This window comes from Microcaecilia unicolor, chromosome 2 (genome assembly GCF_901765095.1).
Source record: "Microcaecilia unicolor chromosome 2, aMicUni1.1, whole genome shotgun sequence".
Lineage (NCBI taxonomy): Eukaryota > Metazoa > Chordata > Amphibia > Gymnophiona > Siphonopidae > Microcaecilia > Microcaecilia unicolor.
The window spans coordinates 188391939-188414714 of NC_044032.1; the positions used below are offsets into that span (position 1 = coordinate 188391939).

A 22776-nucleotide genomic window follows, 5' to 3' on the forward strand; every position below is an offset into this window, starting at 1 on the left:
TAACAAATGCTTGTAATAAGGTGAATAATGCCTACGTTAGAGGCAGGGCTCACGGTCAGCGTCTGCAGTGGGTAGGAGACCCTGCTCACTGCCAGTGAAGAACAGAGGGATTTAAAGAGTACTGGGAGGTGTGGGGGAGAAGAGATGACAGGAGTCTTCAACTGGTGGGGCTTGAGGATCCCTGCAAGACACATCACACTGCTGTGCTGCTGCAGGGTGGCGCCCCCAAGATGGCAACTAAGGCAGTCCCCCCCCCCCCCCATGCACACTACAGAACTGGCCACAAGGTTCGGTTCTTGAGCCGGTTCTTTAACATTTTTGTAAGAGATAGCTGAAGTGCTGTCTGGTAAGATTTGCCTTTTTTGCATATGGTGCCAAAATCTGCAATAGGGTAGACACCCTTGATTGTGTGTTTGCTATATAAAGGGATTTTTCCCCCTCTTATTTGGTAGTCTTCACCCAACCACCAAGTAAAAGAAAAAATCCCTTACATGGAAGACTGACCCCACCCAGTGCATACCAAGATGAACTGTGCTGGGCTGGGTGCCACCATTTTTCAAGATGGTGGCGTCAGAGGCAGGATGAGTGGGCATTGCCCCTGCCTTTTTAAAGGTACACCTCAGGGGGGCCTGGGGTTGAGGTCAGGGGACACTAGACACCAGGGATGCTTTGTTTTATGTAAGTCAGGGGTGGGGGAGGAGTGGGGTCGTCAAGTCAGCAGGAGGAAGGAGGTTGGGTTGATTTTTTTAATTTTTTGTTACCTTTGTACCCCGTGCCTTCCCACTCATGGCAGGCAATGGAGGGTTAAGTGACTTGCCCAGAGTCACAAGGAGCTGCCTGTGCTGGGAATCGAACTCAGTTCCTCAGGACCAAAGTCCACCACCCTAACCACTAGGCCACTCCTCATGCAGACTATAGGGGGCTCTGAATGTCACCTCAGACCTGGTCGTAGGTTCCTGGCATTGTGCCCCCTTGACAGACATCAGTGCACGGCTCTGCATTGCTGTGGGGTAATTTATAGACTCTCATACATTTTAATAGGCTGTGCGCTGTCTACTGAATGAGTAAACTTCAGTGCAGAAATCCTTTTATATATAGCAGTCATTAATGAGCAGGTAATCTTCTAGTTTATTGCTTCTTCCAGCCCACAGTAGCTTTCTGCATCAGGCCCTCAGTGTGTTTGTCATCTGTCATACACAGCAGTTATGTAATCAGCAATGTTGCAAGTAGAAAAGTACTAAAACCCTCCTCAGTAAAGCTTCATATGATGCAAGTTGCCTTGTTTGACATGACAGTTTTAAAGTATGCTTTTTGTGTGTGTGGGGGGGGGGGGGGGGGGGGGGGGGGAAGGTGTGTTAAAACCAAAGCAGGAGAGAGAAGTCTAGAAAAGATTACCTAAATGATAAAGGTCACACAAAATCATAGGAAAAAAAAAACGATTTTCAACTCAGGTGCACAGCTTTCCAACAGCCAGCAGTGACTGCCACAGCATGAAAATACTCATCACCTCACCAACCCACATACACTTCTGTAGAAATGATTATTTACTGAGCAGTATCCCTGTCTGTGGCACAGTCTCGGCCAAGGCAGATGCATCAGAGGAAATGCAAACTGGCTTACCCCTGAGAATGTCTGGTTAGAGGAGCAAAAAGATCCAGTAGAAATGGCTATAAAAAAAATAAACACTGACAACTTCCACCCAATCCTTTCCTTTCTCCCTTACATGCCGGTCTGCTGCTCAGCAAGACACACAACTGCAAAGGTCTTCCCTGAACAGAGTATGAGAACAAGCAATTTATCAACGTAAGGAGAAATCACTCACAGTGACAAGATGAACCAATACAGATTCTACCGAGTTGTATTTTTCTTAAACTCGCCACTTGCAGATCACAGATTGATTTATTTTTCTAAAGTTCACAGTGAAGTAGTGACTCTTAAAAGACACGTTAGCAGCATGGTGCATTACCTTAACTGCAGGGCCGGATTAAGGCCAACTGATGCCCTAAGCACAGCCCAACAAAGGTGCCTCTCGCCTCGGCCCTTCTGCTGCTTAACTGATGAGACATTAAGACTCAATAAGTACTGAGAAATATCACTGTATGAAACAAAACATCATATATATTTATAATGATTAGAAAAACCCTGAAATTCATGTTGGAACATGGATGTGGCAGACGGCAGTGAAAGAATTAAGGCATGATGGGGAAGAAACTCTGTGGTGCCTCTAGCACTTTGGAAAAGGAGGTAGGTATTGGTGTGGCTCTGTCTATCAGTGGCGTAGCTACGTGGGGCCTGAGGGGGCCTGGCCCCCCATAGATTTCCTCCTGCACCCCTCTCCCGACGACCCTCTCCCCTCGCGAACCCTCCCCCGCCGTCGCCTACCTGTTCTCTGAGTCTGACGTCCTACACGTACAACGTGCAGGACGTCAGCATGCAACAGAAGAACAAAGACTTTTTTCACTGCAGGACGAAGAGGACGTCGGCTGGCGGGGATTGGGGTCCCCCGCCAGCAAAACCGAAGGTAGGCGATGGCGGGGGAGGGTTCGCGGGGGGGGGGGTCGAGAGGGCGGGAGGTTGTCAAAAGTGGCGGCGGGTCGGCAATGGGGGGGGGGGTCGGCAATGGCGGGGGGGGGGGGCTAAAATGTGCCCCCTCACCTCAGGCGCTGCACCCCCCCTCCCATCAAAGTCTGGCTACGCTCCTGCTGTCTATATCCCTGTCTCATCCCTCATTTTTGTCTGAGGCTCCCAAGGTGCCGTATTAAAGCAAAAGGCTTTTTTTTTTTAAAGTCCATAAACATGCAAATATTCTCCCTAAGAGAATTTTTTTTTACATGTTTGTTAAACAGTGTCTGTAAAGTAAAGCTGTGATTCAGTGGTTCGGTGCTTTGGAAGGATCCCAGTTTGACTTCTGTGCACACTGTTGCAGTTCTTCGGGAATTCTGGTATTCATTTGTTGAGCACATTACAGTTTTCTAATGTTACTACAGTATTAACACAGATCACTCTGTAATTATTTCGGTCAGTGTTATCTCCCTGTTTACAGGCTGGTGTAATTAGCCCCTTGGATCATGTCTAAGGGATGTGAGGAGAGAATAGAATCAGGTTAAGTAGTTTTGTCTGTGCTTCCTGGATTTGCAAATCGCTGTGTATGAGTATTTCATACATTATTCTATCAGGGCCACTTGCTGTTCTCCTCATTCTTTCCCTACCTCTTGTCCTCTCTTGTTCAAAAAACTTAACTGAAGCCGAGACCAGGTGCAGGGCAGGATCAACCCTTTGGTGGGCCCTAGGCAAACAAATGTACTTGACCCCTCCCCTACGTTTTTAAAATAAATTTTAAAACTCTAGTCTCTAGTGCACCAAGGGTGGGGCAGTGAGAGCGGTCCATCCTGGGTGCAGGCAGCAAGGGGGTGCATGGAGCAGGCGCATGGCTGTCAGCTCTGCCAGTCCTCTGCCCCCTCTGACATCAACTTCCTGTTCTGGGGCAGGGGACTGCGCACCTGCTCCTCACACTCCCTTTATCGGAGGAGGGGAGTGCTCCACTAATGTAGGTACACCACTGCTACTAGCAGGTTCTGACTACAGAGGAAAACCAACAGCAGAGGAGGCAGCAGATAAGATGCACAGTTTATCGATTCCTCCTGCCCCTTGGAGGACACTGCACAGAGGATGGGAAGAATCGACAAATCTCTGTATGCAGCAGTGGCTTTGATACCCTCTCCCTCTTACTCCCACACACAACCTTCTGTCAGCGGCTGACTTACCAGGGCAAAAATCTGTCTTGGGAGTCATTGAATTACATATCTGAGAGGGCCTCTCCTAAACATTTGGGTCCTAGGCACATGTCTAGTTTGCCTAAGCCTTAACCCTGCCCTGACCAGATGTATTCCATGTATTAGAAAAAGCAGAGGGAAAGCCAAATGACAGCCAGCATACTTAAAAGGTGAGATGTAAAAGGCTATTATAGCTAAAAGGACATCTTTTAAAAAATGAAAAATGGATACAAATGAAGCAAACAGGAAGAAGCAAGAACACTGGCAAATTAGAGGGAATTATTGATGCTAATGGATGAAAGACAGTATAGAAAGTGAAGTAATGAACATTAAACTATTAATAAGGAAGGCACAAAGAATATTTGAAGCAAGAAACCTATGACAGTTGGACTATTAAATAATCATGGGTTAAAAGGGGCACTCAGGAAACACAGGCCATAGTGGAGATTACATGAATTTTTTGCTTTAGTCTTTACCTGGGAAGATGTAAGGAAACTTCCCATAGAAACAACAGGGCAAGTGATCTACAAGATCCAAAACAGCGGTATGAAAGGAGCAGATCACACAGGAAAAAAATCCTTTGAGAAATACTTCATTCATGTGAGGTCTATAAAAAAACCAGACATTGGCCATGTTTCGCCCACACAAGGGCTGCATCAGGACCTAAAGTAACTAAGTGGTGTTTACAAGCCACTTCACCTCCTTGGTAAAAAGCAGTCTGTGCCAAAAGATGGCAGCCACACACAGCGTTTCATTAATGGAACTAGCTACCAACAGTTGAAGTGCTTGCAAACACTGCTTGGTCACTTTAGTCCCTGATGCAGCCCTTGCGTGGGTGAAACGAAACACGGCCACTATCGGGATTTTTTATAGACCTCACACGAATAAAGTATTTCTCAAAGGACCTCTTCCTGAGGGAACTTCCCATGCCAAAACTGGCATTTAATGATGACAATTCATAGGAGTGAAAAAAAATTATCAGGAAACTTGGAAAACAAAAGGGGAATTTTCGATATGACGTCTAAATCTGATTTGCTGAAAACATCCAAAATTCTAGTTGCAAACATAGTCATTTTCAAACCAGAAAAATGTCTATTTGTTTTGAAGATGTTTTTGTGCTCAGTGTATCTCTTTTTGGAACATTATATTAAAAAAAAAAAAAGTCCATGGGAAAAACACACAAAAACAAGCCATTGGGATATATATATGGGAGACCAGCATTCTAAGTAGACTGGCCACAGACATCCAAGCAGAGCAGTGGGGCATCCTAGGGGGCACTGCAGTGGACTTCACATAAAATTTCCAAGGTACACATCTCACTGTCACCACTACAATAGCTGCAGGTGCCACCTATAAGTGTGTACAGTAGGGTTTTGGTGGGTTTTGAAGGGCTCACACTTTCCACCACAAGTGTAACAGTTAAAAGTGGGATATAGGCCTGGGTTCTGTCTTCTCTACAGTGCACTGCACCGACCCCTAGGCTACTCCAGGGACCTGCTTGCTGCTCCAATAGGACTGGCCATAACATCTGAGGATGTCATAGATCCTGATAAATACTGTTTCTTTCACATCTTTTGGGGGTGGGAGGGGGTCATACCTTAATCCCTCCAGTGGTCATATAGGGCACCTTTTTGTGACTCAGTCGTGATCAATCAGGTCTAGACCAAAACATTTAACTTTTAGCCCCAGATGTTTTTACTATTATGGCAGAAAAAGGTCCAAGTTTTGGGAGCATCCAAATCCTGCCCCCTTGTGATATGGATGCACTGTAGCACAACTGCATAGAAAAACGTTTTAAAAATGGGTTTTGAAAATAGCAACCAGAACGTTTTGGCAAATAAATAAATAAGTCCATCTGCCACTTTGTACTGCTCTTTGGATATTTTTCTGTTTCATAAATGAGCCCCGTAATATGTCAAATTAACAAACTAAAGAACAGGAAATCACTTGGAGTGGATTGTATGCACTCTGGACTGCTGAAAGAGCTCAAAAATGAATTAACAGATCTACTATGAGTAATCTGTAATGTCATTATAATTGTCTACAATTTGCCATGAAGTCATGTCTTCTAGCTAAGCAAAGCATTTTGCTTCAGTACCTGGCCAGGCACTATGGAGAAATCAGATGCACAATCTTTCTCTGGAAGCAGGAAGACAAGCGATTAAAGAGTTTCTCAAAGTGTGGCACCAGTACTTCAAGTTCCCAACTCCTTGTTTATCAAATAGACTGGCAAATTCTTTGGCTAGGTTACATGTAGAATTGCAAATCACTGATATGGGGGAGGTGATTCAGGGGGTCAGGGAGTGGGAGGGAGGGGAGCTTGGAAGGGTGGGAAAAAAAAGGCAGCATAAAGTTGTCACATGCTTTGTGATATACAATATTATGTTTGGTGTGTGCACTGCCATTAATGTAACAACAGAATGTTGGCATAATGGTTCAATGAACAGTCAAAATAAAATTGTCTAAGACAACTGAAGATTGTAGGGTGGCCAACATAATTTTTTTTGGAAAGAATTCCAGGGTGATCCAGGAAATCACAGACTGGTGAGCTAGATGTCAGTGCCAGGTAAAATGGTAGAAACTATTATAAACAGCAAAATTACTAAACATAGATAGTTTAATGGAACAGAGTCAATATACCTGTACATTACCAGTTGTATCCGTGATCCTGGAATGACTATGTCATAACAAAACTCTGTAAGCCACATTGAGCCTGCAAATAGGTGGGAATATGTGGGATACAAATGCAATAAATAAATAAATATGGATTTAGCCATAGGAAATCTTGCTTCACCAATCAGCTACATTTTTTTGAAGGTGTGAATAAACCTATAGACTGTGCTTTTTTTGTGCTGGTATGCATCGGTACAGCGTACCGGCACCTTTTTTGTGAGGTCTGGCTCACCTGCCCGCTCCCTTCTGTTCGTGCACCCGTGCTCCCCCAGCTCCCCGACTTTCCTTGAAATCTTTAATTTACCCGAAGTTGCGGCGAACCGGCAGGCTTGCCTCCTCGTCACTTCCCTTCCCTCTCAGCGCGTCCCGCCTTCCTCTGACGTAATTTCCTTTCTGCGAGGGTGGGACACGCTGAGAGGGAAGGGATGAGACAAGGAGGCAAGCCAGCCTGCCTGCCTGCCAGCTGTTTTTACTGCCGGTTCGCCGCAACTTCGGGTAAACTAAAGATTTCAAGGAAGGGGAGCTGAGGGAGGGCGGGGCTGGGGTTTGAAAGAATCGCTGGACATGGAGGAGACGGAGGGCAGGTGAGAGAGGAGAACTGCTTGGACATGGAGAGGAGGAGAGGGCAGGGCAGGGGAGAAAGGACCCCTGCCAGTCAAGGTATTTGCTGCAGCAGTGGGTGAGGAGCAGCAGGGCAACAGACCAAAATGTGCCCCCCTACCTTGGACTCTGGCCCCCTCTCACCACAAGGTCTGGCTACACCCCTGCCATACAGTGAGCTGTTACATTGCCTCAGCCAACTGAGGAGCCAGAAACTCGGCGGATTGAGGAGTCCAGCCATAACCGGGGCTTGGGTGGAGTGTGGTCTACCCCTGGCTGAGGTGAGACCTTCAGGGTGGCAGCCCAAAGGGTGAAGACAGTTACAATGAGTCTAGCCCGGATGGTACTGAAGTACATCGGGAAAGTGAAATCTGTTCTGGGTTCCAATTAGACTGCAGGCCAGGCATGAGGGTTGTGCACATGTGTTAACCCAGAAATGTACTATTGCTTGTGACTATCTTGAAAGCAATTATGATTTACATCTGAACTGTATGAATACCAATGCAGTGAAACCATCAGTTAAGCAGTTAAATAAATGTTCCAGTCACTTTCAATCTTCTGAGTATCGTGTAGTTCCTGAGCGGATGAGCTGATGGGACCTGGACCTAAGTAAGTGACTGCCGGCCTCTCAAGTCCCCTCTAACCCAGGATAGCAGGACCGGGTTACACAAGCCCCTCTCATCCTAGAATAGACAGGAGCAAGTATGAGAGGCTCTCTCGTTCCACAGCACCATGAAAATCTGCCTGCATGGGTTAAAATACTATCTAGGAGATGTGCTCACCTTTCCTCAACAGATTTAACAAAATAATCTGCAGATGACTCAGACATGTTTTAGGAAGTGAATATAAATTACAGGTTTTTGAACTAGCCACATAAGCTCAGCTTTGAGCTGGCACTCAGGTTGTTGCATTGTGGGTCACATACATAAATATGGCTGAATCAACACCAGGTTCAAACCTGTGCTAATGCAGCTGCTTTCCCACTGTATGTTAACATATGTCATATATGTGTGTATGTATTCTTCCAAACTGTACGGTGAACTTCTGAAATTTATTTTTGACATCCCCCACTCCCCCCCCCCCCCCAAAAAAAAAAATATAAATTCCAGCTTTAACTTTTACAGGCCTGCTGAGGAAAACTCAGTGGCTTTGAGACAGCTGCAATTCTTCTGACAAACTCAAATCAGGTGAAAGTCATCTAATTTGAACTCAACCTCAAATTGTTCTGGTCTCTCTAAATTCTATAAAAATCAAATTATTAATTTGAAAAAACACACTAGTTGTGTAGGGCATATGCCTTTTTTTCTTAGAAATGTTTGTAAACCTCACATTTTAACTACATTTTATTTATTCATGGATAACCCTATCTACTTTTTGTAACCAAATTATTCTACTTCATTGTTATTAGATCCATATCAGAAGAGGACAAACAAAAATGTCAGTTGGGTTGAAATACAATACTACACCCCTATAACAGAGCTGCCAAGGGGGTCAGCCGCTGTGCTCCAGCCCGCCCACAGCTCCGCCCACAACCACCACAGTGCTGCCCTGGCACAGCCCCCCTTTCCAGTGACAGCAGGAGACACCTTGTAAAACATTTCCTGTTGCTGTGAGACCAGCGGCAGCAGGAGATGACATTTAATGAAGGCATTTCCTGCTGCTCTGGAAAGTGGAAACGGAGCTGTTAAGCGGGAGATCCCGGCACTCCGGCAGGAGATGACTCGCACAAGCGGGAGACTTGACAGGTCTGCTATAAACAACAGCTTCTGGGAGAGCAATGTAGTTGGTGTAGTTGGCTCAGTACGAGAAAAGACTTTTTGTCATGATCTGGGCCATGTGGATGTTGATCAGAGACCATTTCCAAAGCATTCACAAAATAAGAAAAAAAAAATTCTAGTATGCAAAACAACTTGAAGATTCCCTCGTCCCACAGAAATCTAGTTTGGCTTGCTTCAGTGAAGCACAAAATGCACATGTGATTCTAGTGAACAGGAAGCAGCACTCCCCTTCTCGCACGCCATGCTCACTACAGCCCACATGTCGCACACTGACCTCCACAAATGGCCGGGGCTTGCGCTCCACCACAAAGCTGAAGTGACAGAGCTCACAATAGCTGGTGTTGGAGGAGGAAAGCCAGTGCTCCAGGCAGCTGCGGTGGATCATGCCCAATGTCCCTGTGCACTCGCAGGGAGACAGCAGGTTCTCCTGGCCACTGCCCTCGTGGCAAATCCTGCACATAGGCCGGTCGTTGAAGGGGCTGTGAAGTGAAGGAAGAGAAAGTGAGAAGCGACCAATCCTAGGCTACAATGAAAATAGGGTATGTTAACGGAAAAGAACCCACTTTAAAATTTCAGTACTGTCACAACATCGTGTATTTACTGTAAATGAAATGGTCTTATTGAGAGATTTTAGGGGCCCTTTTACTAAGCCAAAGTACGCCAAAATGGAGTTACCACCCAAATACTACATGGCTCTTGCAGTAATTTCATTTTTTGCGTGTGTCTGAAAAATATTTTATATTTTTGGGCGTGCGTGATAGACACGTGCCAAGTGGCATTTGACACGTGTAGGTCATTACCGCCCGGATTCTTTACCGCTAGGTCAATGGCTGGCTGTAAGGTCTCAGACCCAAAATGGACGCGCAGCAATTTTGATTTTGACATACGTCCATTTTCGGCCAAAACAAAGAGGCCTCTACAGGAGCGCTGAAAAATGGATCGGCGTGCGCCCAAAACCTGCGCCTACACTACTGCAAGCCATTTTTCAGTGCGCCTAAGTAAAAGGACCCCTTAGTGTGCCATTCTTAAACAGCCTGACATTTGAGATAAAGAAGTCTAGTGAATGTGACCAGCAGAATCCTGGCTGCTGTCCCTCAAGGTGGGCTAGCACTCACAGGAGAAGAGTGTGAATGCTTGAGTGGTACATCAAATACTGAATACATTTGAAACATTTGAAATTTATAACTGGATTCTTAAGGCAGCCCAAAACTATGCACAGAACAGGGCTTGCATCTAGCACTTCTCATATGGGACCCAACTCCCTGTCAACCTCTCACCTCTTGCGAGAGGTGGTGGATGTTGCCTGGACTTGAGGCCGACAGTTTCCACACACGACACAAAGTGTTGAGAAACTGCACTACATAAGTTTGCCAGTGGTGATTTTCTGCCAGGTCATCAATGTGAACCTCTTGTTACTGTCCTGGAACCTTTGCTTCCCTTCAAAGGTCAGATTAATAAACTTTCTTCACTGACTCGAGCAGATCATAATGGTAATTTTCTAAAATGAAAGTACTAAGTTGGTGCCAGCTTTCCCTACAGCAGCTGGAGTGGAAGGTGGAGGCCACTACAGTTTATTTTAGGAAATTATCATTGTGGATCTGAAAATAGTATACTCTGCCCTGGACAATCAGCCCTTATCCGTCTAGCATGCGGGACCATGGCTGTGATGACATGGTCTGGTGATTTTCTCTGCTTCTATTAATCTGGAATGCATTTTGCTGCTAGCTTAGTGGGTTCCAGTCAATTTCTAGGTTACGGTGGGTGAATTTAAAGCCCATGATACAGTATTATGGAAGAAGCCCTGGTGCACAGTTCCCGGCTTCATAGCCATTGCTGAAGCGAACAGACTGGAGTCCAAAAAAAGGCGGTGGTGGTCCAGGAAAGGAGAAGAAACACAAGGGTTCACATAAACTTTTATTGAAGGATGACCCTACTCGGCTGAGTTTCGGCAATAGCCTTCATCAGGGGTCTACAAATGTAAGTGCAAAACATATCAACAAACAATTAAAATCATACACATTCATTTACTCTGTACATTTAATATCTCATTTTTACTTTAGGCAGTATTGTGGTTGTTCAGTCAAGGTATTGCATTTTCCTACTGTTTTTGTACTATATATTTTTTTAAATCTAGGCTGTTTTCCCTTTTCTGCAGGGAGATGTATGGACTTATGTTTATTTGAGTTCATATTGAAGATTGTGTTGGTAATATCTGATGGTTGACTGCATTTTTCCATGCTATTTCATATTTGATTTTATTTTACATGTAATTGTATATGTGCTGGGGCTGGTGGTTGGGTGGCAGGGATAGTGCTGGGCAGACTTATACGGTCTGTGCCAGAGCTGGTGGTGGGAGGCAGGGATAGTGCTGGGCAGACTTATAGGGTCTGTACCAGAGCTGGTGGTTGGGAGGCGGGGATAGGGCTGGACAGACTTATACGGTCTGTGCCCTGAAGAGGACAGTACAAATAAAAAAGTAGCACATATGAATTTATCTTCTTGGGCAGACTGGATGGACTATGCAGGTCTCTTTCTGCCGTCATCTACTATGTAATTGTTTGTTTATATGTTTTGCACTTACGCTTGTAGCCCCCTGATGAAGGCTGTTGCCGAAACTCGGCTGAGTAGGGTCAACCTTCAATAAAAGTTTATATGAACCCTTGGGTTTCTCCTCCTTTCCTGGACCTCCAGCGCTCAGGGATTCACATGCAGAAGGCTCTGGGTTCATCCATGAGTCAAGTCTTGCTCGGAGGCAGTGTTCACAGTTCCTGTGGAGGAAGAGTCACAGCTATTGCCGAAGGGTGACATCCGATGGCTGGATTCAGTGCCACACCGCTGGATTCTAGAAAGTGCATGGCCAGTGGTTGAGTACTGTCAGGTGTGTTTAGGAGGGGAGGGGGGAATTATAAAATATCCCTGCTATCTGTGAATAAAGGTTTGTAGTGACAGGATCCCAACTGAACAGCAAGAAAGAGAAGGAACTACCAGCCCCCCAAAACAAAAAGGCATTTTGTTACTGGGGCATGTGTCACACAGCTTTGCTCTCATCTATCCCTAGGAGAAACCACAGGCTGACATTCATTTAGGAAATGGTTTCATGCATTAATGCTCAAACTTGTTCTCGGGCCCTAGCAAGCCTGGTTTTCAAGTTCTCTAAAATAAATATGCATGAAATATATTAACATGTACTATCTCCAGTGGCTGCACATCTATTTCATACATATTCATGAGACATCCCCTGAAAGTCCAAGTGGCCAGGGATTGAGGGGTAGGGGAAGACAGAGTTCAAGCAGCTTAATATACAGGGCATGCATGGTTTGCTGGTCAAGCAGTGTTTTGGGAATAATCAGTGATAGAGAGCAGGCTGGCAAGTTCAACTGTAGATATAAAGCATCTCCTTTAAATACAGTTCTGAAACTACATCCCTCTTCTTACTGTAGGGAGTATTCTCCCAACTGACAGTGCATGACTAATGAAACAACCCCTGTCAGCCCCTCCTTTGAATGAGTTGGGGTGGGTGTGGGAGTGAAATCTGTAATAAAGAGCCATGTCTACACAGTCCCAGCTTATCACTCACAGCTGTTTCTCGTCTGCAAAGATGCCAGTATTTAACTGCAGCTGCAAGACAGTATATCTAAAAGAGAATACAGAGCTCCTTTCTTCACGCCACTTGTTACTCAAGTTGTTAATAAAGAAAAAGGAGGCGGGCAAAGTTTTAAATGGCAAACCAAGGACAAGCTTCTTTTCACACCTCTTCCTCCACAAGAGAGAGCCTCTACCCTATCCCTATCTCCCCCACCAGTGCTCATTTAGCCTTTGGACTACCTCTGGGTGGCGAGGGTCCGCACGACCGAGGATAGTAGCTGGCCATCTTTGGATGACACTTGCATGACATAATGAGGCAATGGGTGGCTGTTCCCACCAAGCCCACCACAGTCCCCCATCATCTTCACCGAAGGGGCTGATCCGGCACGATCTGACGGCACCTCCGGCAGTTGACTGCAGCAGCTGCTGGTCATGGTCAGAGATGGCAAGGACTCCGCTATGAGTGTCCACGTCTGTAAAGGATTCCCATCTAGGACAGATCAGAAAGAGACACACAGGTTTACTGAGTGTGTTTCTGGTGGGTTAGGACAGACAGTACCAGCCTTCGCTGTCAAGAGCAAGACGGATATGTGTTACTGCCACTCCTTTCATCCACACAAAAAAACACAGGGAATGTACTGCTAGCAGCTAATGGTCCAATTTCATGAGGACTGATAACATATGGTACAGAACAGGTTTAATCGATTTCAAGTAGAGAGGTGTGGTAGCCGTGTTAGTCCACTTTTAAAGGTAATCAATAGAAATCAAACAAAATAAAACATGGAAAAGAAAATAAGATGATACCTTTTTTATTGGACATAATACATTTATTTATTTATTTATTTATTTATTTGTTGCATTTGTATCCCACCTTATCCCACCTCTTTGCAGGCTCAAAGCTGATTAGCTTTCGAAGGTTGCCCTTCTTCCTCAGATCGGAAATAAGCAAATGTTGGTAGATGACAGTATATATAAGTGAAACATCAAAGCATTCCAGTGACAGTCTAACAGGATGGGGGTGGATAGGTGAGAGACAGGAAGAGGGACAGGTGAGATATGCCGCCTCGGGTGCACGCTGCTGGAGGGGTGGAGAGAGCAGCCGTGTGCTTGTCAGCTCTGCTGGTTCCCTGCTCCCTCTGCCCCAGAACAGGTTACTTCCTCTTCCGGGGCAGAGGGAGCAGGGAGCCAGCGGAGCCGAGAGCCGCGCGGCTGCTCCCAGCAGCTAAGAATGCACCCCGGGGGGGGAGGGGTTGATGCGCCGGTGGGGGGTGTCATGCAGCACCCGGGGGGGGGGGGTGCGCATCGGCGATCCACCCCGGGTGGCAGCTGACCTAGGATCGTCACTGGGATGGACAATAAAGACAGACACAATCCAATTCCTCTCAGAATGGGATAACAGATGTAAATTAATACTAGACAACATTGCACCAATCCAAACCAGAACCTCGCACAGAAAGAACTCAATACCATGGTTCAATGAAGAACTGAAAAAACTCAAAACACAAGTTAGGAAACTAGAACGTGCGTGGAATAAAAAGAAAGATGATCCCACTCTCAACGCTTGGAAGCAACTCCGAAGGAAATATAAATATACCATAAGACAAACCAAAAGACAATACTACAAAACTGAAATTGGTCCAAATTACAAAGACACACACAAACTCTTCCAACTCGTGAATAAATTAATAGATACTACTCCAGTCACCAACAGCAGCAAAGACACACCAGGAGCCGACGACTTGGCGAAGTACTTTAAGGAGAAAATCATACAATTATGACTTAAAATACCTGTCAGCCCCATCGACTACACTGCACTCCTAGAATGCCTAGACCCAGACCCTGGAGTTTACCCAGCAGACAGGATCTGGACTGAATTAACAATACTACCGGAAGACCTCATCTTACAAACACTTAAAAGATTTGCCAAATCTCATTGCAAATTAGACATCTGCCCAAACAACCTCATGAAGTCAGCCCCTCAACAATTTATAACGGACCTAACAAACCACGTAAACTTTATGCTACAAAACGGACTCTTCCTAATGGAGAAAGGTAACATTTTACTCACCCCCATACCCAAGCATGCAAAGAAAAATGCCAGCGAACTAACGAACTATAGACCAGTAGCATCCATTCCCTTAATTACCAAAATAACAGAAGGTATGATGACCAGACAACTCACAGAATATCTAAACAAGGTCTCAATATTACACGATTCCCAGTCAGGATTCCGCGCCAACCACAGCACTGAAACCGTATTAGTCACACTCATGACAAAACTTAAACAACTGATTGCAAACGGGAATAACATACTACTGTTACAATTTGACATGTCAAGTGCATTTGATATGGTTGACCATGGAATTTTATTACACATCCTTGAATACTTTGGCATTGGAGGCACGTTCTCAACTGGTTTAAGGGGTTCCTAACTACACGCTCTTATCAAGTGACATCAAATTCGGCTACATCAGCTACATGGACGCATGAATGCGGTGTTCCACAGGGATCCCCTCTCTCACCGACCATATTCAACCTAATGATGACACCCTTGGCCAGACTACTATCGAATCAGAACTTAAACCCACATATATATGCTGACGATGTAACGATCTTCATCCCATTCAAACAAGATCTAAGGGAAATCTCCAATGAAATCAATCAAAGCCTACACATCATGAATTCCTGGGCAGATGCATTTCAGCTGAAACTAAACGCAGAAAAAACCCAATGCCTTGAACTCACTTCGCAATACAATAAGAAAAAATTCACCACCATCAACACACCTAAACTAAACCTACCAGTTTCGGACACCCTAAAAATTCTTGGAGTCACCATTGATCGACACCTAACACTTGAGAATCATGCGACAAACATAACCAAAAAGATGTTTCACTCAATGTGGAAACTAAAAAGAATTAAACCATTTTTTCCAAGGTCAGTCTTCCGCAATCTGGTACAATCACTAGTACTCAGCCATCTGGACTATTGTAATTCACTATACGCTGGTTGCAAAGAGCAAATACTTAAAAAACTCCAGCCAACCCAGAACACAGCAGCCAGACTAATATTCGGCAAATCAAAATACGAATGCGCGACACCCCTATGAGAAAAACTACACTGGCTCCCACTTAAAGAACGCATCACGTTCAAACTTTGTACCCTAGTCCACAAGATCATCCATGGAGACGCCCCAGCCTACATGTCAGACCTAATAGAACTACCACCCAGGAATGCAATAAAATCTTCTCGCACATTCCTCAATCTTCATCCTCCCAATTGTAAAGGTCTGAAATACAAATTGTTGCATGCATCTACCTTTTCCTATATGAGTGCACAGCTATGGAACGCACTACCACGCAACTTGAAAATGGTCCATGAACTGGCCAATTTCCGCAAACTACTGAAAACTTATCTCTTCGACAAGATTTATCACAAAGATCAACACATGCAACTGTACAATCTTTAATATATATAGGAATGTCTTATAACGTCTTTAGCTGTAATACATAGTAACATAGTAACATAGTAGATGACGGCAGAAAAAGACCCGCACGGTCCATCCAGTCCGCCCAAGAAGACAAATTCACATGTGCTACTTTTTTATTTGTACTGTCCTCTTCAGTGCACAGACCGTATAAGTCTGGCCAGCCCTATCCCCGCCTCCCAACCACCAACCCCGCCTCCCAACCACGAGCTCTGGCACAGACCCTATAAGTCTGCCCAGGACTATCCCTGCCTCCCACCACCGGCTCTGGCACAGACTGTATAAGTCTGCCCAGCACTATCCCTGCCGCCCAACCACCAGCCCCGGCACAAATCGTACAAGTCTGCCCAGCACTAGTCCCGCCTCCCACCACCAGTTCTGGCACAGACCGTATAAGTCTGCCCAGCACTATCCCTGCCTCCCACCACCGGCTCTGGCACAGACCGTATAAGTCTGCCCGGCACTATCCCCGCCGCCCAACCACCAGCCCCGGCACAGACTGTATAAGTCTGCCCAGCACTAGTCCCGCCTCCCAACCACCAGCCCCAGCACAGACCATATATGTCTGCCCAGCACTAGCCCCGCCTCCCAACCACTAGCTCTGCCACCCATTCTAGGCTAAGCGCCTGAGGATCCCTTCCTTCTGCACAGGATTCCTTTATGTTTATCCCACGCATGTTTGAATTCCGTTACCGTTTTCATCTCCACCACCTCCCGCGGGAGGGCATTCCAAGCATCCACCACCCTCTCCGTGAAAAAATACTTCCTGACATTCTTCTTGAGTCTGCCCCCCTTCAATCTCATTTCATGCCCTCTCGTTCTACCGCCTTCCCATCTTCGGAAAAGGTTTGTTTGCGGATTAATACCTTTCAAATATTTGAACATCTGTATCATATCACCCCTGTTCCTCCTTTCCTCCAGGGTATACATGTTCAGGTCCGCAAGTCTCTCCTCATACGTCTTGTAACGCAAATCCCATACCATCCTCGTAGCTTTTCTTTGCACCGCTTCAATTCTTTTTACATCCTTAGCAAGATACGGCCTCCAAAACTGAACACAATACTCCAGGGGGGGCCTCACCAACGACTTGTACTGGGGCATCAACACCTCTTTTCTTCTGCTGGTCACACCTCTCTCTATACAGCCTAGTAACCTTCTAGCTACGGCCACCGCCTTGTCACACTGTTTCATCGCCTTCAGATCCTCAGATACTATCACCCCAAGATCCCTCTCCCCATCCGTACCTAGCAGACTCTCACCTCCTAACACATACGCCTCTCTTGGATTTCTACTCCCTAAGTGCATCACTTTGCATTTCTTCGCATTGAATTTTAATTGCCAAATACAACCATGTACTTTACCACCATGTAACCCTAACCCTCCATAAACCAAATGTATATTCTTTTCTATTTCCTAAATCCACGACAAATTGAGCCTGCAAAGAGGTGGGATAATGTGGGATACAAATGCAATAAATAAATAAACCAGAGAGTTGCCAAGTTACCCAATTAGGTCAGTCCTGGGTTTCTGACAACCCTCGAATACAAACAACACACAATCCCCACAGAAAACAGTAAGAAAGTGTGACAATCTGCAAGGGTAATGGGAGGAAAAAGCCTCAAAGTCATTTTTTACCCGCTGCGGTAAAAAGGGCCTCAGCGCGCGGCAGAAACAGCCCCCATCACTAGCGCAGGGCCATTTTTACTGCAGCTTGGTAAAAGGACCCCTTAGCTGGGTAAATTCCCCTGGTTGAAACCTTCTCTTTGCTTAGTATGTGCACAGGGGGAAAAATACAATTGCAAGAAAAGTACAAGTTCCATGGTGAATGAGATACTCAATTATGCAATACCAACTACCTACACAACAGCACAACACAATGTCCCAAATAACCTGATGAACATTTGTAGGTGGACTGACCTGGGGGCCTACAGTATTTCAGTGGCTGAAGCAAAACTCTTTTCCCTCCAACCTTACACCCGCTGGCTTTCCGGGCACCAGGCTTCCAGGCACCTACTGCATGCCAGTTTTCCCCATTACAAATAAGCTGAAAGGCAGCGTGGTTTTCAGCAATTACGAAACAGCTTGAACACACAAGGGGACAAATGGTGCAGTTCAGTGAATGGTGACCCTGGGACACATTAGATTTCAGCAGATGCACTGATGAAGGGCAAGTCTAGAACTGCACTCTGGGATTTACACACCACTTGTATGCACACTAGCCCTTTTCTGGGCAAGGGCACACTTATGTGCCTAAGTGCTATTCTGTAAGGTGTACGCACGAGTAGCATAATGTGTAAATGAAAGGGGGCGTTCACATGGGTAAAGCACAGGTGGGAAATAAATTTATTTGCTCACACCTTTTTCAGTAGTAGCTCAAGGTGAGTACACTGGGTATTTCCCTGTCCCTGGAAGGCTCACAATCTAATTTTGTACCTGAGGCAATGGAGGGTTAAGTGACTTAGCCAAGATCACAAGCAGCAGCAGTGGAATTTGAACCAGCCATCTCTAGCTATCAAGACTGGTGCTCTAACCACTAGGCTACTCCTCCACTCAGTGTGTTGCTATTGGGCTCATTTTCGAAAGAGAAGGGCGCCCATCTTTCAACATAAATCGGAAGATGGGCGTCCTTCTCACAGGGTCATCCAAATCAGTATAATCGAAAGCCAATTTTGGACGTCCCCAACTGCTTTCCGTCACAGGGACAGCCAAAGTTCAAGGAAGCGTGTCAGAGGGGTAGTGAAGGTGGGATTTGGGCATGCCTAACACTTGGATGTCCTCGACCCATAATCGAAAGAAACAAGGCGTCCCTGACGAACACTTGGATGACTTTACCTGGTCGTGTTTTTCTTACGACCAAGCCACAAAAAGGTGCCCGAAATGACCAGATGACCACCGGAGAGAATTGGGGATGACCTTCCCTTACTCCCCCAGTGGTCACTAACCCCCTCCCACCCTCAAAAAATATCTTTAAAAATATTGATTGCCAGCCTCAGATGTCATACTCAGGTCCATCACAGCAGTATGCAGGTCCCTGGAGCACTTTTAGTGGGTGCAGTGCACTTCAGGCAGGTGGACCCAGGCCCATACCCCCTCTACCTGTTACATTTGTGGAGGAAACAGCGAGCCCTCCAAAACCCACTGTACCCACATCTAGGTGCCCCCTTCACCCATAAGGCTATTGTAGTGGTGTACAGTTGTGGGTAGTGGGTTTTGGAGAGGTTTGGGGGCTCAGCACACAAGGTAAGGGAGCTATGTACCTGGGAAAAATTTATGAAGTCCACTGCCATGCCCCCTAGGGTGCCCGGTTGGTGTCCTGGCATGTCAGGGGGACCAGTGCACTACAAATGCTGGCTCCTCCCACGACCAAATGGCTTGCATTTGGTCGTTTCTGAGATGGACGTCCCTGATTTCGATTATCACCGAAAATCAGAAATGACCAAGTCTAGGGACAACCAAATCTAGGTATGACCAAATTTCAGGATTTGGACGTCCCTGAACGTATTATCGAAACGAAAGATGGACGTCCATCTTGTTTCAAAAATACGGGTTTCCCCACCCCTAGATCGGGACTTTTTGCGAGGACATCCATATCAAAACATGGGCGTCCCTTTCGAAAATGCCCCTCCACGTCTGGCATTAACTGTGGGTGCCTAAAAGCAAGGTGTGCCAATGTCAGATTACACTAGAATCCTATAAAGGAATCTGGACACCCAGATGCTGTTACAGAATTGGCAAAAAGACCACAAAAAAAGGATAGGATGAAATAAACATCACCTCATATAAATCAGGACTGGCTCATTTTCTTTTTGAAACCACACAGGAGAAGAAACAGAATAAACATTTTAACAGATAACTCCAACATGCCCCCTCTTCCCCTTCCCCTGCCCCCAGCCTACCCACCATCCCACCCAGAGTCAATATGAACCAGATTTGGCATGCTCTTATCCAGGCCTGGTTGATAAAGGGAAAGCACAGTGAGATGAAGAAAATGAAACAATCCATTCAAGACCCAACTACGATCGGTTGGATGGATTGGAACTGCCTTCAGTGACCAGGGTGGTCCCAGTGTGGAGGAGTGGCCTAGTGGTTAGGGTGGTGGACATTGGTCCTGAGGAACTGAGTTCGATTCCCGGCACAGGCAGCTCCTTGTGACTCTGGGCAAGTCACTTAACCCTCCATTGCCCCATGTAAGCCGCATTGAGCCTGCCATGAGTGGGAAAGCTCGGGGTACAAATGTAACAAAAATAAAAAAATTATAACGTTCCAAAATCATACAAGCATAGACCAAGTTCAGCCATTGAATCACATTAGGTTGAGTTGGTATCAACCATTGCAGAAGAATAACACGATGAGCTAGCAGAAATAAATGTAACAATATCCGCTTCCTTTTGTTAGGCTAAATGGAAAGGCCAGCATAGTGATCAAACAAGTAGACCTGAGGTTGCAAAGGAAGACAAAACCGAAAAATGCGCTGCACTTGCGACTGATCTTGTGTCCAAAAATACACAATAGGGCAACAGGACCAAAATATATGGCCAAGAGTGGCTGGCTCATTTTCTTTATATTCAGCAGTAGTACACCACATGGCCCACTATCTAACATTTATAATTACAATAAACAAAGCAAGTAAAATACAAATTGCCCACCCCACATACAAAATAATCCAACAACCATAATATAAAACAAAAGTCTAATCCATAATAAAATATTCAAAACAAGACCACACACTAAAAGCCAAATCTTTTCAAGTTTACCTTGTGACCCCTCTCTCATATGTGCTAATATAAAACCCTTCCCAGCCAAGTAGAAAATAAAACATAGCTAAAGCTACCTATTAACTACTACTGGCAAATGTCTGACCAAATAGATAACCTTTTAACCATCTCCTAGACAGGCTGCTCCTGTAGACAGGCTGTTCCTGTTCTTTAACTGACTAGCACCCTACGCCAAAATACAGAGCCTGCCACATAAAAACATGTGGTGTGGTTTGGCCTTATTGAAAAACAATAAAATATAGATTAAAAAAAAAAGATGTGGTATGTACCTCATTAGGGGGGGGGGGGGATGGAATTCATCAAGCAGAGTTAGGGCCTTTGCGCAGGGGTGAGGGTCTTAACGTGTTTTAAGGGATTTAACATGTGCTAAATGCTAAGAAACCAGTTTTATATCTATTGGATTCTTAGCATTTAGTGTGTGTTAATTCCCTTAATCAGTGGTGTGCTGGTAAATGTTTAACAACAGGCTCTCTCCCCAGTCCACCTCTGCGCCCCCCTCAAAATTGCAGAGCTGGCTATAGCTGGGGAGAGAGCCTGGGGAGGGGGGCAATGCATTACTCTAGCCAGGAAAAAAAATTAAATGATCCCAGGTTCCAATCTAATTCATGTTTAATGTGGGATAAAATTGTTGGAATGTATTGTATTTTTGCATGCATTGCCTGTCACCTATTATTTCTCTGTGATTACTCTGTGACCTCTGATGTGAATTACTTAGAGAGGTCACACAGCTATGCAACTTCCTGTGGGGGATAGATGCAGCACATGCAGCACATGGAGCACATGGAGCTCATGATCTCTCCTAACCTGAGAGGATCTATGGTGGTGTGAGCATCCATTACCATCTAAGCACATGGAAGGAGCTGATAATACAAATGTATAGTAATATGTATATATAAGCCTGTCTGATTATAATCTAACTACAAACTGTGAGTAAACAGATGTTTTGTTACTTCAACTTTAAAGTGACTCAGCAGTGAATTATTCAGGGGTGAATGAGAGAGAGATGAAGAAAGAAATTAACATTTCTAAAGCTGAAGCTGTGTGTACTAAAATCTGCTAATTATTTACTACAAATAATCCAACAAAAGGGTTATGGGCCCAGGGTCCAGGAATTGAAAAAGAAGAGAAATATTACCAGGCAGAAAAAAAGGCCACATTTTTCTCTTAAGTTTTAAAGGAAAGATTCAGTCTGTCTCTCTCTCCCCCCACACAGCAGACAGAAGGCTAAGAAAATGGCTGAGGGAAGAAATTCACCATTTTTCTATTCTCTCAAGGTGCCTAAATTAACTGAGTTTAATTATCGGCAGTGGGAACTAAGATTCATATGTCTCCTTCGAGCAAAAAGATTAAATATATGCTTAGACCAAGACAGAACAGCTGAAAATATGGCTGAATGGGACAATGCAAACTATTATGTGAAGTGCATGCTTTTGGAAGCTCTCTCAGAGAAACAAGCCATATTAGTGGAGGGAAAAGATACACCAAAGGACATTTTATATAAACTGAGAACTATGTATGCAACTACATATGCAAAGCAGCAACCAATTTGGTTAGCAGAGTTGAATGAAACCAAATTAAGGGATAAAAGTAAATGTAATGATCACATTATGCATCTTATGTCTTCATTTCAAAAGTTAGAACTTTCAGGAATTCCCATGTGTGATGCATTGAAAAGAGCATTTCTTTTTACCTCACTATCAAAGAAGTTTGATGTTTTTAGGTCTGTAAATGAGGCCATTGAAGGGCAATCTTTTGAACAGACAACATCAAAACTAAGGCAGGAATGCATAATAAATGATTCTGAGGAGATGTGTTCTCAAAGCAAGTCAGAGAGAAATGAAACAAATTTCTTGGCAAAGAACAGAGGAAGGCGGAGCTATGGGAAAACTCCACCCAAGGGCAAGCTGATTTGCTACTCATGTGGAAAGGAGGGACATGTATCTAAATGGTGTAAGGAAACACAAAACACTCCCTCTAGCTCACCTAAGCCAATGGAACTAAAGAATTTTCAAACCAGGAAATGTATGAAGGACAAAGATAAACACAAGGGCTTTCTAATGGCAGAAAAATCTTTGACTATGGTAAATAATAATTCAAATGAAAGT

At 45.0% G+C, this 22776-nt stretch overlaps 1 protein-coding gene across 4 annotated transcripts in view; it reads right to left on the reverse strand.

The window, feature by feature from the left end:
* The window catches only part of MARCHF3 (membrane associated ring-CH-type finger 3), a 203206-nt gene that overhangs the window by 45836 nt on the left and 134594 nt on the right, over nucleotides 1-22776 (reverse strand). For 3 of the 4 annotated variants that reach the window (XM_030193574.1, XM_030193572.1, XM_030193573.1), the window contains exons 2-3: nucleotides 12650-12899; nucleotides 9099-9303 (exon numbers count right to left, since the gene is read on the reverse strand). In XM_030193574.1, the coding sequence (XP_030049434.1) occupies nucleotides 9099-9303; nucleotides 12650-12843 (399 nt within the window). In that variant the 5' untranslated portion in view covers nucleotides 12844-12899. Of the gene's footprint in view, nucleotides 1-9098; nucleotides 9304-12649; nucleotides 12978-22776 lie in introns of all 4 variants that reach the window. The other variant, XM_030193571.1, reaches the window with a different exon arrangement.